The sequence below is a fragment of the Castor canadensis genome, chromosome 4, assembly GCF_047511655.1.
Source record: "Castor canadensis chromosome 4, mCasCan1.hap1v2, whole genome shotgun sequence".
Taxonomy (NCBI): Eukaryota; Metazoa; Chordata; class Mammalia; order Rodentia; family Castoridae; genus Castor; species Castor canadensis.
The window spans coordinates 30,044,428-30,060,832 of NC_133389.1; the positions used below are offsets into that span (position 1 = coordinate 30,044,428).

Sequence of the window (16,405 nt, forward strand, 5' to 3'; positions counted from 1 at the left end):
GGGTAGGCCCAGCAACCTGTTTTAATGGTCCTCTGTGCAGTACTGATGCACACTAAAACTTGGGGACTACCTAGTAGTGGAGTTCACTTTTCTTCCTGTCTCACCCAGCTCACCTGATGGCCTGACACCTCTTCCACCTGAGTCCAAATTAGGGGAGGTTCTTCCTCTATTCAGAATTATCAGAATAGATAATGAAATCCAAATAAACAGGCAAGCTTTAAAAATGCACATACATATGGAATATGGAAGAAAACCTAAATGTTAAATCTAAATCTATGGAAGGTAGAATTAAGAATGATATTTATAATCTGGGAAAAGTATTTTTTAAAATTAATTTATGAAATGTTGATTTATACACATTTTCAAGATATATCAAACAGTGCAAAACAAACATTGATTTTCATTCATTTTGTTTTAGGTGGAACGAGGAAGCCCCAAGAGCTGTTTCTTGTTTTTGGGGTCTGTACTCTGTGAAGTCAATTGGGTTAGTGTGCTGTCTGATGTCTGGAACCCCAGTCCCCACCCTGAAACTCAGAGCATGATTGTCTGCCTCCTTTTCATGATGATTTTGCTGGCCAAGGAAGTTCAACTTGTAGACAAAGCAGTAAGTTTGGGGAGCTTGGGATTAGAATGGCTTCTTAGCTTCTCACTTCCGACAAGGTGTGGTTTTTCACTTGTTTCCCCAACGCCTTTACAATTGTGAGTAGACGATACTTGGCATATGAAATGTGCCTTCAACTAGGTGCTGCTCTTCCTGGATAGTCCATTGTTTAGTTCTAAATGACAAAGAGAACCCCCTGTCCTGAGTTAGAATGCATTAGTCAATTTTATTTGACTTCTCATTAATTCCTAGTTTAATTTCTTATGTGCTTCCTGAGTCAGTGTTGCCACTGGAGCAGAATGCCTTTGAAAATTGGGTTCTGAATTCTTTTAGATTATAATGTTAATGTGTTTTTGCTATATAGGTTTGGTTATAGATTTCACTAGTGCTAATTTGAGTAGTTACTTATGTGGCATCTCAAGTCTTCTGTGGTTATCATCTTAGTGGTTTATCCACAGACTACTTAGAGACACATTCCAGGGAAACAGGGGCTCTGGAACTAAAACAATCTGTATTCTCTTTTTAGGATTCACCTTTACTTAGTCTTCTTGGACAGACAAGCTCACTCTCGTGGCACCTCGTGGACATTGTGTCGTACCAGAGTGTGCTAAGTTATTTTAGCAGTCATTACCCACCGTCAATCATCCTGGCAAAAGAATCTTCTGCAGAATTGATTGTGAAGCTCCTGAAAGTGTCTGCAGGACTTTCCATTCCTACTGATGGTCAAAAACATCTTGTAAGTAGAGAGGGCAGTTTAGGAGGCAGTAGTATTCTTTGAGCCCAGAAGTAGCATATATGCTACCAAGGACAGTCTGCTGGCTGCTTAGCAGAAAAAGTGGGGGATGGGGTTGGGAGTGACATTGTGTTCTCAGATTGACTTCTTAGATCCTTGATTTAACTTCTCTCTTTTGGTAAGCTTTTTACTTATTGTTGGTGTCACATGTTGACTAGCAGTCAGAAAAATTGAGGGCTGGCAATGGGCCAGTGGTTTTATAAACTGTGTGACATTGGCAGCAGACTGGAAGGGAGGGTGATGAACATGAGCTTGAGGTTCGGCAAACTCAGGACCTACTCAATGATGTTCTGACCATGGTCAGGCCCCTTACCTTTCCCTCTTGACTTGATAATCCCTTGGCTTAAGTTATCGTTGTGAGGAGGATTGAGTTAGATAACGAATATGAAAGTTTTTAGTAAAGTTCCAGGATAGTAATTAGTCTTTAGTTTATGTTGTTATTATTGTAGTTAAAAAGAAAAAGGAGTTTTCTGTGGAGTTTGGGAGACTATGGGTTCTAGTTCCAGTGTTATCACAGGTTGGCACTTTCCTAGACTCAGGGCCTCTGGGCCATATGGATGAGGACTTCATGTGGCTTCCTTATCTGTCCTTTCCTCATGTGTCAGTGCAGTGCTATGCTCCCAGAGATGCTCAGTTAACACTCCTTGCTTGGATTCATTTGGATGATCCTTTTTTTTGTCTATCAGGATGTAGTTCCAAAATGCCAAGCTTTCACTCATCAGATGGTTCAGTTCCTCAGCACTCTGGAACAAAATGGAAAAATCACCTTCGCGGTCCTAGAACAGGAAATGTCTAAGCTCTTAGATGATATCGTTGTCTTTAACCCACCCGGTAAGTGAGCAGTGGGAAGTCACGTATCCATACAACCAGTGAATTCCTTGTGTGTTATGTATTGTGAGATGAGGAAGGTGTATAAGACTGTGTCATTCCTGACTCAGAGAAATAGTGGTCAGAGAGCTGTTTGGACACCAGAACAGGCACTACTGCCCTGCAGGGAGGCAGTAATGTTAAGAACTTGAGGTAAAGTTGACTCTGGCGGTTGCTGGTGTGAGGTGACCTGGACTGAGAGTCAAGCAGGACAACTACATTTAATAATTAGGAGGTGACAAGAGACCTTTCAGTGACCTACATTCATAGGAAGTTGTCTTTTAAGTAGGAGAGCATTGCAAGACACTTGATATGGAGAACTTTGCTGCTACCAGTTTTAGTTGACTAGATATCCTGGCTGTCTCTCCTGCTGAAAACAGCCAAGAATGCTGGGTAAATTTTTTTTTAAGAAACCAAGTTAAATTAATTAGTGGAATGACAAAAAGGTAAGGAAATCTGAGGCCAGAAACAAAATAAAAGGGAACCCATAAAGATGGATGGATTACTGAGGCTGGGTCTCACCTAAACCTTCTTACCATACTAGGGGGAAGGTGATAAGCTCCAGGGACTGCTGAGATGGGAGCCTAAGGAGATCCCATGTGTAAGACACAGGGTGACATCTTTACTACACAGATGAGCTAGAGATAAACATGCTTCTGTGGGAGGAGAGCAGAGACAGCTATCTGATGGGCTTTGGTGTTGGGCCAAATGTAGATGTAGCAGGGAGAGACCTATTTAGAAAATTAGTAAGTTCAGCTGATCCTTACATGCTTTGAAGCAAGAATTCATACTATTAGGTGGTTCACAAAAGGAAGGAAAAAAAGAGGGGGGAAATTCAGCAGCAGTGCTGGAGGAATTGCTGGAGTTGGTCAGGTGTGATTGGGCCATGAGGTTGATTAATAGTTGACCTGAGAAAGGATGTTCTGGAAAGACTTTTATCAGAAGAATAATAGGATCAGGTCTGGTTTTCAGAAAAAAATTCATTGGCCCTGTCGATGGTGATCAGGAAGTAGCAAGGCTGGGATCTACTGAGCTCATTGAAGTAATTTACACTGTGAGTCATAATTAAAAGGTAAATTATAATTGCTGTTCATTTGAAATTGAGATTAAGACCTTTATTACCAAGAATGTTTTTTAAGTCTTTGCTTGATAGTGAATAGGTCTTACAGTAACATTAAGTGAGGGTCTGTTTAACACTGTATAAGCAATAAGTTTGTTTTGATGGATATGATGAGTAAGATCTTCCAACTTCTTACCATTCCTGTAGATGTTCAGAGTCCTTGTAGTGAGAAAGCTTCAGTTCTATTCCATTAAAAGAAAAAAAGTGCCCAACTCAATGACAACTAGAAATAGTTGGCAAAAGAAAGGCCTGTTCATTGTTAGTAACACTTTTATTTGTCTGAATGTGAAGGAGTGTACCTCAGTGACCGCTTCCTCGTGGACAGTTCTCTTATAAAATGAATTTGCTCTTGTTCCTTATTCTACTCTCTTTTCACCTCCAGTTTTTTTTTTTTAAAAGACCGATTTATATGAAAGCTAGTCTGCTCACTTTTCTTAGGCATAATTTTTTTTGTGATACTGAGGTTTGAACTGAGGGCTTCAAACCACTTTTCTCATTTAAAAAACAAAGAGCTGCAGTGAGGAACCTTTAAAAAGGTTTTTCCTGGTCAGGCACAGTGGCTCATGCCTATAATCCTAGCTACTCAGGAGGCAGAGATCAGGAGGATTATGGTTCAAAGCCAGCTGGGGGAAATAGTTAGCAAGACCCTATCTTGAAAACTGCCAAGCGGCTCAAGTGGTAAGAATGCCTGCCTAACAAATGTGAGGCCCTGAGTTAAAAAAAAAAAAAAAGGTTTTCTTTACCTTTATATTTATTTTTAAGTTAATCACCGTAGAATATTGGCAGTGGTTGGGGAGAGAGTGGGTACTAGTGCAGATTAGTTTACCAAATGACTGAGCAAAGGTTGGAAAATAAAGACTAATTAGACATGTTCTGATAAATAAGATGCTCTTTCACACCTGCTCGATGTATGTCTTTTTATTAAAGTATTGCTCTGTCACACTGCCATACCCAGGGATCTCTTAGTAGTTCTTACTTTTGCTCTTACAACGTACTTACATGCCACATCCTGTCCATAAAAGCCAAACATCATCCAGAGCCTTTCTTTTGGTTCCTTGTGACCAGCCATTAGAACCGTGAAATCTGCCTAGAGAACGGCTGTCACTCACGCTTTCCTTCTTGTCCCCATGGCAACAGCCTGAATGTAGTCTGTGTTTCACCCTCAGACATGGACAGCCAGACCCGCCACATGGCCCTCAGCAGCCTCTTTATGGAAGTCCTGACGATGATGAACAATGCAGCTCTTCCAACAGCAGAGTTCCTCCGAGGTAGCATTCGGACTTGGATTGGCCAAAAAGTACATGGGCTGGTGGTACTGCCTCTTTTAACAGCAGCCTGCCAGAGCCTGGCTTCAGTTCGCCACATGGCAGAGACTACAGAAGCCTGCATCACTGCCTACTTCAAGGAAAGTAAGATGATGTCATCTTCTGCTTTCGTTACATTGTCTTTCCCAGGAAAGAGTACAGCTCTGTCATCAAAGGATGGATGTCTTTCCAGTCTCTTCCCAATGAGAGATTTAAACATTGTGATTTTTTTTTCTCTATAAATGTGGATAGTATAGGGAAATACATACACACATTATTTCCCCCCATAAATATTTGTAGTTAGCATGAGAGCATCTGGCCCATGTCTGTTGGTATAACTATTTACTTTATTATTTTATGTTGGTTTTAGAACATCAGAGCAACTCTGCTAAAATAGGCAAAGTCATAGTCCTCACAACAAATGCTATAAGCCAGAATCTATATAATAATGATCCTCTATGCTAATTTCCTCTCTTTGGATCACATTTGGTGAAAGGAGTCTTCAAAAAAATTAGTTCTTGTCATACTTTTTAAACTATTGTAAGAGAATTATACACCTTGGTTTCCCACCCTTCTTTTTATCTTTCTTATTCCTACCTCTAAACTGTCAGACTCTGGAGACAACCTGGTGTGTTTTTTTTTTTTTTTACTACTCAGAATGTCCCTTCTCTACTCTGATATTCAGGTACACATCATACTGCAGATGGGGAGACAACAGACATTGCAGTGAGTAAGTGCATATCTCTGTGCACCCATGCTGATCCCCCAAAGAGTTGAGAGCCATTAGGGTAACACTCTTGTTCTAAATTCGTGTTGCTAAAAATCAAAAGGTTTCCATTGAGATACGAGTTGAGCTTTGGTGAGTAAAAATACTTTTTGTGGATTGAGTGACAACAGTTTTTCTTGGAAAAATATGTGTCCATATATACTTAAAAATGGTATTAAATCTGGATGCTAATAGCTAACGCCCACAAGCCTAGCTTCTTGGGAGGCAGAGAGCAGGAGGACCATGGTCAAGGGCAGCCCAGACAAATAGTTTGTGAGACCGTATCTTGAAGATATCCAACACAAAAAAGCGGTGGTGGAATGTCTTAAGTGGTAGAGTACCTGCCTAGCAAGTGTGAGGCCCTGAGTTCAAAACCCCAGTACCACCAAAAAAATGGAATTAAAGTTAAAACTCTAGGGCTGGTAGAGTGGCTCAAGTGGTAAGATTGCCTGCCTAGCAAGCTTGAAGTCCTGAGTTCAAGCCCCAGTCCCACCAAAAAAAAAAAAAAAAAAAAGTTAAAGCTGTATAAAGAGTTAGTGGTCATAATATAATGAGAAAGTACATAGTTCTGCATTCTCATTTCTTGATCTTGTTGAGTCACATCCAGCACGTGTGCTTTCTGGTCTAAGTCCAGGTGACCTTTCACTTTTGTGGTCTGTAGGGCCAATGTGAGAAATGTTATCTTAGCATAAAACTAATGTGAAAACATTCATTAAGAGTTGTATGGACTCTCATATCTCAATGTCTTCTCTTGGTGTTTTTTGCTTAGGCACCCGCAATCAAAATTTAGGATGGGGCCCCATTCTGGTGTCCCTTCAAGTTCCTGAGCTCACCATAGAAGAATTTCTGCAGGAGTGCCTAGCTCTTGGCAGTTATTTGACTCTTTATGTCTACCTGCTTCAGTGTTTAAATAGTGAACAGACCCTAAGGAATGAAATGAAAGTGCTGCTCACCCTGAGCAAGTGGTTAGAACAGGTGTACCCCAGGTATGTTGGCCCTCTGGTTGCTTTGTCAAACTTGTATTTGGTTTACTTGGAATTTAGGGTTAGATTAGTATATATTTAAGTAGACAGAACCAAGTGGCACATATGGATCGAACAAGGATATGAGGCCGGTGACACTTGTTTTGGAAAGATTCTTACTTTGATGGGCTGATTTTCTGAGCAAAACTTTTGTTTCCTGAAACAAGCATTTGGAAGCAGCTAGCTTGCTGGCATGGCAGTATATTGCCTGTAATTCCGATATGTGAGAGGCAGGAGGATCACAAGTTTCAGGCCAGCACTGGCTACATAGTAAGTGCCAGGCCAGCCTAGGCAACATAGAGAGACCCTGTCTCAAAACAAAAAAAATCCAGAGCGTATGAAGGACTTCATTCAGCTCTCTTAGGAGTGAAGTAGTGAGGCTAATCCCTCTCTCCTAGGGTTGTGAGGAGTAAGTGGAAGAACATAAAGCTTGGGCATGTGTCTGTCATGTATAAGTGTCATGTATAAGGAGCTATTGCAATCTTGTTACTTTTAATATTAATATTTATTAGCACCTATTAGCCTTGTCTTTTAAAGTACTAAGTGTCTCCTTTACTTAAAATTCAAGTGTGATTTTCAATGAAATGGGAGCGAAAGAAATAATTTCATTTCCTCTGGTGCCTCCTCAGTTCCGCACAGGAAGAGGCAAAGCTGTTTTTGTGGTGGCACCAAGTCCTGCAGCTCTCCCTGATTCAGACAGAGCAGAATGACTCAGTCCTGACAGAGTCTGTTATTCGGATTCTGCTCATGCTTCAGAGCAGGCAGAACCTTGTGGCCGAGGAAAGGCTCAGCTCCGGGATTCTGGGGGCAATTGGTTTGGGCCGGAAGTCACCCTTGTCCAACAGGTAAGGCAGTACCTATGCTACTTACTCTTCTCAGTAGGCCTCAAGCAGCTGAACCTGTAACAGATGCGACACTGGAATAGGGCTTTTGACATAGGCAGTAGGTCTTCTAGAAAACTGAAGGGAAAAAAAATCAGAGCCTGATTACATCTTTATATTCTAGAAAGCATATTTATCTTTTCTTGTTTTAAGACAACTTCATTATTAAGTTCAAACAGTTCTTTTCACTAGTATATCTTATATTTGTAACCACTCACTCCAGATATTGTTAACCTTTCTGTGTTTGTGCTGTAGTTTGGCAGGACTTCATTACTTTTATCTCACTTAAATCTGCCTTGCATATTTTGTGCTTGAATTGAGGGTTTTTCTTCTTTTTTAAAAAATTGAATCAATATACAAGAGAGATACCTGCATACCTGTGTTTATTGCTGCTCTCTTCACAATAGCAAAACTGTGGGATTTTTATTTATCAATCAATAAATGGATAAATAAAATATTGTTTATATATATGTACACATATATACATACCATGGACTATTATTCAGTCATAAAAAATGAAATTACATTATTGGGAGGAAAATGGATAGAACTGGAGATCATCATACTGAGCTAGATCAGCCAAGCTTAAAAGGCCCAGTATTGTATGTTCTCACTTATTTGTGGAACCTGGACCTAAAACAATGATGATAGTAGTAATAATAATAATAGTATGTAAATGTATATGCGGGACTGTCTGGTATGGGGTTAGTCAGTGAGAGGGAGGAGGGGAAGGAAATGATACTGAGAGTAAAGAGGGTGGAAGTACATTACATGTATACATACGAAGACAGTGTAACACTGAGGGGTAGAGGAGAGGGGAGTGGGAGTATAATGGAGGCACTGAGTGAACTTGTTCAAGGTACACTGTACACGTGTATTGAATTATCACAATGAAATCTTCTCATTATTAATGTATAATAAACCAAAATTTAAAAATACCATAATTTACATTTTACCATGGTACATTTAAATATGTATGATTCAGTGACTTTTAGCATATTCACAATACTGTTGTGTTCATCACTATTTAGTTCCAGAACATTGTCATCACCCCAAAAGGGGTCATATTTGAACAGTTACCTCCATTATCTTCTCTCCCTAGTCTCTGGCAATCAGAGACTTTATGTGACTCTATAAATTAAGTCAACTTTGAATGTTTCATAAAAACAGTGGTTTCTTCCACTTAGCATAAAGTCTGTTGGGTGGGTCTATATTTTGTTTATCTGTTCCCGAGCTAGTGGACATTTGGATTGTGGTTCAGCCTTTTTTTCTCTTGTGAGTAACACTGCTGTGAACATTCATGTACAATTTTTGTTAGCACATCTGTTTTTGGTTCTTTTGGATATACTTAGGAGTGGAGTTGTGGGTCATGTGGTAAACTGTTACTTACTACAGAAGTGTCAACTGTTTTCCATGCCTGCACCATTTGCATTCTCCCCAGCAATGTGTGAGGGCTCCAGTTATTCCACATCTTTGCCAATGCTTTCCAGGTTGAATCTGAATTATACCCACATTGTTTGGATGGTAATAATGGGGAAAAAGAGGAATGCTGCTTTTTGATCATATTTAAGATCTTCCTGAAGAGACTTAACTACACAGTTGATCTGGAAATGGATTTATGTTGCTTTTAAATTTGAAATAGGGTGTTTATTTTAAAACGCTTACTTTAAAAGTCAGTCACTTCTGACCTCTCCCTAACACCCAAGGTTCCGAGTGGTTGCTCGAGGTATGGCTGCCTTCCTTTCAGTTCACGTTCCTACAGAAGACCAGATTCGTTTGAAGCCTAGCTCTGAATTACATCTGACTCCGAAAGCTCAGCAGGTCAGTAAAAACAACCTTACAGTTAAGGGCTGGAAGGTTTCCAGCACAGCTTCCCCAGAAGGGGGAGGTGGTGCCCCTAGCCTGCCATACCATGACGTGTGCTCGGCAGCAGCACAGTGTTCTCTTTGGTGTACTCTGCCTACTGGAAAGTGGTTGCATGTGCCTACCTCAGGTTTTGAACCAGGTTTTGTAAGCACTGGCCTAGAGCACTGTCACTGTCATTGTAGAAGAGGCAAGGCCTGGGCCAAGCTGGCCAAGGGTTGAATTTGATCCTGATGAGTGGGACTGTGCACTGACCTGGCACATACCAGTGCTCAGGCAGGCATAGGAGATGTAGCTTCAGTTGAGATGAGTGGTGGCTGGCTGAGCTTTACTTTGGAACCAAAGCAGTGGTTCCTGTTCTGTGAGGCTGAAGGTTGACCTCCTGATGCCAGAGTAACTTAACACTGACAAAATGGTTATAGTGTGTTTAAAAAAAAAAAAAGGATGACTACATGGCAATGGTCCCATTCTTTTTTTTTTTTTTTTGAGATAGGCCATGTAGACCAGGCTGGCCTAGAACTCACTGTGTAGCCCAGGCTGGTCTCGAACTTGCAATCTTCCTGCCTCTGCCTTCCAAGGACTGGGATCACAGGCATGTACCACCATGTCTGGCAATGGTCCCATTCTTGTAACTTAGTTTGTACTCCACCAACTGATCAGCCAGGTACAGAGGTACACAGTATGAAAAGATGGCCAGCATTCTTGAGTGTTCACCACATGCCAGGCATTGCTCAAAGTTGCATTCAGTATTCATGAGTTAAAGTTTCAACTCACTTAATCCTCATAACAACCATGCAATGTGGGAATAAGTATTATGTTGGTTTTGCTGATGAGGAGACAGAGAAGCTGAGTAATTTGTCCATGTGTGAGGGCTAGGATTCATGCTGGCCAGTCTACCTCCAGGTTGCTCCCACTTTCCATTCTGCAGCATGTCTCTGTACCTGGTAAGTGCTTAGACCTTTAGCTACTCTTCCTGGGCAGCTTGGTAATGTCTCTGCCAGCCACTCTTGATTATTAAGAGTGAAGATCAGGCTGGGTATTATGGCTCACACCTGTAATCCCAGCTACTCGGGAGGTGGAGATAGGAGAATCGAGATTTGAGGCAAATCAGACAAAGAAACAAACAACAACAACAACAAAAACCAAGCTGGGCATAGTAGTTACAAGCCCGTGGTCCCAGCTGCTTAGGAGGCAGAGGTGGGAGGATCAAGGTCAAGGTCTGAGGTTGGCCCTGCAAAAGCATAAGACATTATCTGAAAAACAAACTAAAGCAAAAAGGGCTGGAGGTACAGGTCAAGTGATAGAGTACTTGCTGGTCCTGAATTCAAACTCCAGTATTGCCCCTCCAAACAAAGAGTGAGGATCAGACAGTACAACTGGCAGGTTCTTCACGGGGATCTACTTTATAAAATGCCTGGTACTTGTTGCTTATAGACTACACAGCTGCTGTTGGAGTTCCAAGGTCTTACACAAAGCCTCACATATGGGTAGCTGAGTCTGCTGGGGTCCGGGTGGGAAGTCAGTGAAATGCATTTCAAGGTGCATTTGCGGAGTCTTTAGCTCCTCTGTGGCACAGGTCCTGGAGCATCAGAACCCTACTTTAGCTGTAGCCATGGTCTCCTGGTCCCTGTTTGCCTGCTTTCCATTGGAATTAAAGTGGTGACTTCCTGCATGTCCCTTGCATACTTGCCATCAGGATTTTCGACTTGGAAAAAGTCCATTTTTCTATAAAAATATATAGTCTTAGATCAGCTGTCACAATGGGCCATTTTGGGGGCTAAATTTAAAAAAAAAGGGGAGGGAAGAAGGGAGGGAAGGGGAGGGGAAGGTAGAGAGAGAGAGAGAGAGAGAGAGAGAGAGACAGACAGAGAGGATAAGAAAAGAAAAGAAAAAGAAAGAGACATGGGAGAGAGGCACTGTGATCCATGGATGTGCCTATTCCCATTGGTTCCTAGCCATAGACTGAACCAGTACAAAATTCCTAGTGGTTTATTTTCAAACCTAAGACTTCAGTCTACAACCTGCTGGTAGTTTATTTCTAAGCTTATATATTATTCTCAAAACAAAACAAAAAAAACTCCTTTGTTTTCTGATCCAAGTACATCCCAGCTTTTAATACATCTTCTCTAACGTCAGGGATTGCCATACTTGGAAGGGCATGCTCCACTGGGGAAGAGAATGCCTTCAGGACCCTGGGGGCAGGTGAGCTTGTGTAGTTGGCAGGCCCCTGCCTGCAGAGACCACCATTCTGATTTTTTGTTTTCTTCATGTACAGTATCTTCCCTTTTCTTCTACAATGAAGGAAGGAAAAATTAAAATTATGAAGTCAAAGAATATTTTTCTTTATTCCTCCCTTTGAAGAGAGGCATGGGAACATTTTCTTCCATTTGTCATGTGGATTTGGGAGGAACTTGTTGACTGATTTAGTGACCTTATCATTTACTCTCAGCCACACTTTGCAGCTGGTTTCTTTAGGATTTCACTCAGATCATTTTCTATGGCAGGAGCTTGTGGCTCAAGAAGAAACCCAGCAGCAAGTGAGGTGCACTTGATGCCTGTAGTGAGGTGCACTTGATGCCTGTAGTTTCCTGTTGGGCTCTGAGAAGAGAGGGAGCAGGTGATCTGGTGGAGAGGACCCCACAGTGGGACTGGGGAGAACAGGGACAAGGCATGCTTGCAGGAAGAGCAGCTTGGCTGCTGCAGTGGCTTTCAGCAAGGGAAGGTTGGGAAATAACATGGCACAAAAAGAGAGAAGGCTACAAAAGGCAGAGAAGACTTGCAGTTGCAGCCTCCTTCTGGTTGCTAATTAAGACTTGCTTTCTGGATTCCTAATTCCTGTTCTATAGGCTTCCCTCTCTCAAGGCTCACAGCAGAGCCAGATAATGACGGTAGGTGTGCTATGCCTATGGAGATCAGGTGATGTGCATTTATGGGGTTAACTTCTTGTCCTTCGTGTCTTTTAGGCTCTGGCTGCTCTTGACTCCATGACGCTGAGTAAGCAGTACGTGGAATACCAGGATCAGATATGGCAAGCTGTCCAGTTTATAAAGCATCCTGGCCATTGCCTCCAAGATGGGAAAAGCTTCCTGGCTCTTCTCATTAACTGTCTGTACCCAGAAGTGCATTACTTGGACAATATACGATAGTAATTCTGAGCTCTTGAAAAACTCCGTTGCTCTTTATGTTTACATTTAACTTTGATGTTGCACAAGTAACGCTCAGTTTCACTGCAGAGCCAAGAACTTCGTGACTGCGACACAAATTGGGAGACAGTAGATAATTTTGATGTGTTTGTGTTATTGTCCAGAGACTTTTTAGTTTTTATGTGCATCCACAAGTGAAACTTACCAAGTTCCGCTTGAGTATGGAGGCACTCTGGTTGATGAGTGTCCCAGTCATCTCACAAAAGCTCCAGATGGAGTTTTTGGTAAGTCTCCAGTTCTGCCTCACGTTTTATTTCAATATCAAGACTCTTGTGCCAGATGTGACTGCTTTGGGCCCAGTGTGTTCTTCCAGTGCAAAAAAAGTCAACTTGGAGAATTTCTGCTTTTCTCAAATTTGGAGAAACATACCAGCTTAGGAATACTATTGGTATTTCTTTTCGAGGAGAGGTGAGAAATGTTGAATTAAGCTGGGCATGGTGGCACACACACCTGTAATCCCAGGGCATAGTGTGAGACCCTATCTCAGAGCACTCTTGATGATACCAGATTTGCTTTCTGACAGCCACACTGTGGGGTGGGAGACTGGAGAAGTTTGTTCTCCATTCCCTGCTTATTTCTTCCTGCCATATTGAAACTCAGATGAAGCTAACAGACCTGCTTAAGTACTTGGCCATGGAAACTGGCCAGGTCAGGAGAATTTCTGAAATTTGGCTTTTTTTGAGTCATCCTGTGCCTTGTCATTTAATAGTGCATCATTACCAAAGCTCATCTGTAACACTGCCTTGTCTGTTGGCATCTTCTAGCTCATGTTATTTCCCCCAGGTGTGAGCAGTTTGACTTCTGTCAGCATACTCACAATTTTCACAGTGGCTTGTCCAGGTTATATGATGTGTCTTTGTTTATGGGTTGTCTGTAGCCCAAGAATATTTACTTAAAAATGTGTAAAGAGCCACCAAGAGCTTTCAGTAGAAGTAGGGACATAGTTAAAAGAGTGCTAATCTCTTCCCAAATACCCCACATTTGGACGTTTGTAGGAGGTTCTTTATTGGACAGAACAATTCTGCCTCACAGACATGCCTTGGAGCTCTGATGAAGAACATCTCTGTGTGAGTTGTGTAGGCTACAAGGTAGCTACATCTCACAGGGACACAGCTCAGCTTTCCTTGGGTTTGCTTCTCTCCATTTTCAAAATCATCATCATTCATCTTCTCTTTGTATGTATAAGAAAATGTTAGAAGCTGTCGACAGTTCTCTTGGCTGATTTGGCAATAATGATTTTAGGACAGGACATATTTTGTGTGGTGTTTTCTTTGAGGAGGATGAAATTATTGATATCCTAGAATGTGAAAATTTTGAGTGATAATATGTACATTTTAAAGAAAATTATGATTAACCTGTTAATATTAAAAGTTTATAATATTTATAATTATTTACTCTGTAAAAATTATGAAAAATAAAATCGGTCTTTGGTTGTAACTGGTAGGAATCAGAATTACAGGGATCTCACACTAGCTTGTAAAATATTTCACTTGTTAAGGTTGATGTAGATTTTTATACCTGATGTTATCTATCTTATTTGACACTATAACTTGGTTTCAGCCATGGTCTGTTCAAGTACTTTCTCTTTCACTTCATGCTTAACATGGGAGGGTTCCTTATCTCATAGGTTGCTGTGAAAAAGCTCTAAACTAGGCAAAGACACCGAGATAGTTCAGACCATGGCAAAGAAAAGACAGAGGCTACACACAGGCCGACCTGCTCATTGCTTAAAGGGTAACGAGCCTTTACTTGGAAAGTTGTTCTCCAGAGTGCTCAGGGCCGTGGAGTCCCTGTTGGCATCAAGCAAGACCCAAGCCTGATTGTGGGCTGAGCAGCGTGGAAGGTAGACCATGGATGCTCCCGACTTTGCGCACAGCTGCATGGGCTCCGCGGCATTCTGGTCACAGTGGAAAGCTCCTCTTTGCCTCTCCCACCCTGCAGAGACATATGGGGCTCTCCTTGTTCCATCACCTGACTAGAACAAATGGAGGCAGAAAGCTGGAAGGCACTGCTGTTCAGTAGGACTGTCCTGCCAGCTGTATCTGCACAGTGTGACAGTGGCAGGGGAGCTGGGGCCCACGGCACGTTTCTAAAGCTCTTGCACACTTGACCTCAGTTTTAAGGCACAGCTGGTTTTGTGCTTTCACAGTCAATGTGTTGGCTCAGTCACTGAATGCCTCCACCTCCCTGGGTTGTGCCCAAGCTTCTTGGTTTCTTTGAGATTGGAGGAGATGTGCAGAAAACTCAAACTCTAACCAGCCTGACCTCCCCCAACCAAGCGACAGGCACCTTGTCCCCATTAGTCTCCAAAACCAGTATGTCTGTGTTGTACAAGTTAAGCGTGTCCATGTCCTTTTTCTGTTTGAAGGAAGATGATATAATTTTTCTTTGGATTTTTTTCTGAAAATTAACTGTTCTGGAGCAGGAAGCAAATACCTAGTGTCACAGATCTGGAACATTAGAGTGGGCCTAAACAAATCTAGGCTCTCCTCTCAACAGTGAAGAGCGTCCTGGAGTCCAGCCCCCGCTAGGCTGCCCAGGCTGGCCAAGATGCCTGGTGATGTCTGTTGGTTGTGGATCTGCCAGGCTGGGGCTGTCCCTTTGCTCCTTTCTTGCTTCTCTTGTAACCCTCTCCCTCACTTAGTCCTCTCCAGGCTAAATGTCCCAGAGTCCTTTGTTACTCCTCTTCTACCATGATGTCCAACAGGGTTGCCCTGGGGGAGAAGTGCCCACATCAGCCCATATTGCTGTGCCCAAGCAGTCACAGTGCTAGGGTGAGGAAATGAAGTACACGGATACTTGCCTTTTATGCCATTGGTGCCTTGCCTGCCTCATCCTAACCGCTGCCCAGTCACTTGAGTCACGCTAGTTATGGGCATGGTGATGCATGGCTGTAATCCCAGCCCTCACGAGGCTGAGGCAGGAGGATCAAGAATTCCAGGCCAGCTTGGACTACATGGTGAGATCTTGCCTCAACAAAACCAAATGAGCCACACTAGTGTGGTCTGAGCAGTACAGTTCACTCCTCTGTGCCCTCGGGAAGCATCAGCTATTGCTGTCCCCTGTGGCTGGCACATTAAACGAGAGGCAAGTTCAGACTCCAGACCTGTTTAATACCAGTCACTGCCAAAGACTGGTCTCTTCACACACCTGCATGGTAAGTCTAACAAGGTGCTCTGCTCTTAATCCTGTACAACTGTCAGCTGTTCACTTTGAGCCAACTTGACAGTTCATTTTGGGTTGTTGCTGATCTTAGTTTTGCTCAGTTAACTGTGTCTTATTGAGCAAAATAGAGAATATAATACTGGGAGATAAACTTGTTGCTTTAAAAGGCAAAGCGACCCCCTTCTGTGATCTTCTGTATGTGCTACGGTCATGCTGGGTAGAGCTCTTGACCTGATAGCTAGGCACTAATACTGTCTGTTCTGCTCCACCAGGATGCTCCTTTTCTAGAGTATGCCTTGGCATTGCGTGACCTGGAGAGCAGTTGTGTTTGTATAGTTTCCTTCAGGATTAAGCGCAGAACTCGGGAGAGGCCCCCGATTTCTGATGAGAGTAACTTGAAAAAAATTAAACTACCAATCCTGTTTTAGGATAATGAAATTGCTAAGGAATGTTGATTATTGTACTTTTCTTAGTGTATCGATGTAATATCTCTCGAGCACTGAGTTTATTTTTCTTTCAGTGGTTGAAAATTTTTTATATTGGAGATTGAGCTTTGTTCCTTCCAACATGTCTAGTGTGACCTTTAAAAAATACAATTTTATTTAGAGTCATGTGCAATATTCATTTTTTATTCATTGTTCAACATTTTCCATGCTGTGTAAAGGATGAGTTTTATGTAGTGGCGACAAACAGGAAGAAATGCGAATCAGTTAAGTAAAATTCTGCAAATAAACCACTTTCAAATTAATTTACCCTTGGTGGGCCTGTCTCATTGTTATCAGCAAGTCAGGTGACAGGTCTTTACATATATAAATCACAT

General features: G+C 42.0%; 1 protein-coding gene across 8 annotated transcripts in view; it reads left to right on the top strand.

Annotated features, from left to right (window-relative positions):
- Epg5 (ectopic P-granules 5 autophagy tethering factor) overlaps positions 1-16,333 on the top strand; it is a 100,765-nt gene extending 84,432 nt beyond the window's left edge. For 2 of the 8 annotated variants that reach the window (XM_074069886.1, XM_074069887.1), the window contains exons 37-45: positions 419-604; positions 1,128-1,337; positions 2,081-2,225; positions 4,548-4,790; positions 5,371-5,415; positions 6,221-6,437; positions 7,103-7,318; positions 9,061-9,175; positions 12,181-16,333. In XM_074069886.1, the coding sequence (XP_073925987.1) occupies positions 419-604; positions 1,128-1,337; positions 2,081-2,225; positions 4,548-4,790; positions 5,371-5,415; positions 6,221-6,437; positions 7,103-7,318; positions 9,061-9,175; positions 12,181-12,363 (1,560 nt within the window). In that variant the 3' untranslated portion in view covers positions 12,364-16,333. Of the gene's footprint in view, positions 1-418; positions 605-1,127; positions 1,338-2,080; positions 2,226-4,547; positions 4,791-5,370; positions 6,438-7,102; positions 7,319-9,060; positions 9,176-12,180 lie in introns of those variants that run through there. The other 6 variants (XM_074069888.1, XM_074069889.1, XR_012447040.1 and 3 more) reach the window with 4 other exon arrangements.
- Positions 16,334-16,405: the final 72 nt, after the last annotated feature.